This window comes from Macrobrachium nipponense, chromosome 25 (assembly GCF_015104395.2).
Source record: "Macrobrachium nipponense isolate FS-2020 chromosome 25, ASM1510439v2, whole genome shotgun sequence".
NCBI lineage: Eukaryota > Metazoa > Arthropoda > Malacostraca > Decapoda > Palaemonidae > Macrobrachium > Macrobrachium nipponense.
This window is the reverse complement of record NC_087214.1, coordinates 15,247,228-15,249,472: the sequence shown is the minus strand read 5'-3', so window position 1 is coordinate 15,249,472 and position 2,245 is coordinate 15,247,228. Positions and strand designations below refer to the sequence as shown.

General features: G+C 34.7%; 1 protein-coding gene across 1 annotated transcript in view; it reads left to right on the top strand.

Moving 5' to 3' along the window:
• The first annotated feature begins 738 nt into the window (after positions 1 to 738).
• The window catches only part of LOC135199008 (fibrillin-2-like), a 14,642-nt gene continuing 13,135 nt past the window's right edge, over positions 739 to 2,245 (top strand). Inside the window, exon 1 of the mRNA XM_064226922.1 lies at positions 739 to 792. Coding sequence (XP_064082992.1) covers positions 739 to 792 — 54 coding nt within the window. The remainder of the gene's footprint in view (positions 793 to 2,245) is intronic.

Below are 2,245 nucleotides of genomic sequence, written 5' to 3'. Positions count from 1 at the left end.
TCTCTCCTCCATTTATCGAATAATGAAATCAGTCTCACCAAAGGTGAATCATTAATAGTCCATACAAAACATAGTTACAATTGCCTTCAGCAAAAACAAGTGTTCAAACGCCTTCGCCAGGTTAGCCAGACATTTAATCCAGGATGATTCATTCCCACGCTCCCGCCAGCTTAATCGGGGGAGCATAACCTGCCCTCCCTCCCCCCCCCCCCAACCCCCATCCCTTAAAGCCATTCGCCACCTTCGACAGCCAATTAAATATCGCTTATCATTAGTATGATTATTATCATGGACTTATTTACCTATCCCCCTATCCCCTGGGCCCGGAATCAACGCCCAATAAAAAATCGCTCAGTTATTTGTATTATTAGTTTATTCTTATTATTATTATTATTATTTATTATTATAATTATTAATTATTAGTTATTATTCCATGACGTCCTCCTTTCAGACTCCTTGTTGTAATGGCTGGTTGATAGCAACGCTTCCCATATCCAATAATATATATGTATTGTTATAAATACTTTATATATATATTAATCATATATATAATGTATTAATACTATATATATATATATATTATAGGTCAAATTAATATATTATAACTTATAGATAATATATATATATATAAAAAAAAAAAAAAAAAAAAAAAAAAAAAAAATAGATATATTACATGAGGAACATGAAGACCATGTTGTGTGGATGGGGTGCTTTATATACATTAGTAAGCTTTCCACAATGCGTTCAGAAAACAAACCTCCATCACCTGTTTCCCATATTCCCATCCTTCAGGTAAGTAAAAAATAAAAAAAAACAGAAAATAGTTATTGCGCCTTTTTATTTTCCATCTAATTGCTAAAAAATAAGGGAAACAAAAGTCAAACTATTCCTTCTTTCCAAACTTGCAAAAAAATAAACAAAACCTTTAATATTTTCTAAGTAAATTGTTTTGGTAAAAAATATAAATAAATCAAATAAGGGTAGATTTTCAAAAATAAAGAATCCAAGATTGGCTTTTTCGGAGAGGGGTCCCAAACTTCGGTCCTTTGGCAAGGATCAGGTGACTTAGGCCGCTGTGAGGTATGGGAATGCTGCCGCCAAGGGGGGGGGGGGGGGAAAAATCCTGAACTCCTCAGTCAAGAAATCAGATGAATGTTTTTTGTATTTTTAACAGTTTTTTCTCATTTCCTTTATATATCCCCTTGAAAAGGGGAAAAAGCCAAGGTAAAGGAAGGACTCAAGTCACAATGAAAACAATCGCTATGGATGTCAAATGAAAACTTTTCTTCTATCTGTCTGAGATTCCCGATGAGTTGATACCAAGGCGTCTAACCAGGACTCTCTCTCTCTTCCTCTTCGTCTCCTCATTTTTCTTCTGAATATATCCAATTTGATTTCCATTGTCAATACCTGAATGCATATAAGGTTAGTTGGAATTAGGCAAAACTGTTGTAAATTTAAAATGGATGATCTTCCAAATCAATACTCATCATACACTAGCTATCTATAATTATTTTCAACATAAAGGTGAACTCCCCATTGCAAGCGGTAGGCTTGGGGGAGGGTTTCTCACACCCAAAACCCATACCACCCTCTTACTGACAAAATTGAGGGAGAACCTTGAAGTAAAAATCCCGTCCCTCCCTCCAGCCCCTGCGTGGGGACACACCAAAGTTACTGAAACACTAGAGGAGTTTTACTAGGGAGGGTGGGTTGGGTCTTTAACCTGAGTCCAGGATTAAGTTGATGGAAAAACCTTGCTCTTAGCTTTATCCGAAGTATTGACGTCAATTGAACTTTCTCACTTTGTGGCTTTTATTTAATTCGTTTACCGTAAACTTGTACAAATGCCCAAATCGTCATCGGACAGGACAGTCGTTTACAATAATAAACTCCCCCCACCCCCGCCCCCCTCCCCTGCCCCGACAAAACCCCCTTATCCGATCATAATCACCGGGAATGAATCACCACCAGTGGCTTTACTGTGTTGCTACGCCAGACTTCAGGTCCAGCGAGGGAGAAATATGGCTGCGATTATTACTATTATTATTTTACTTATTTATTATGATTATTATTATTCATTATTATTATTATTATTATTACTATAATCATTATTATTATTATTACTTTAATTATTATTATTATTATTATTAATTATTATTCGTTTATTTTATTATTTATTTCTTCCTTATTACTATTATTCTTATTGATTTATTATTATTATTATTATTATTATTATTTATTA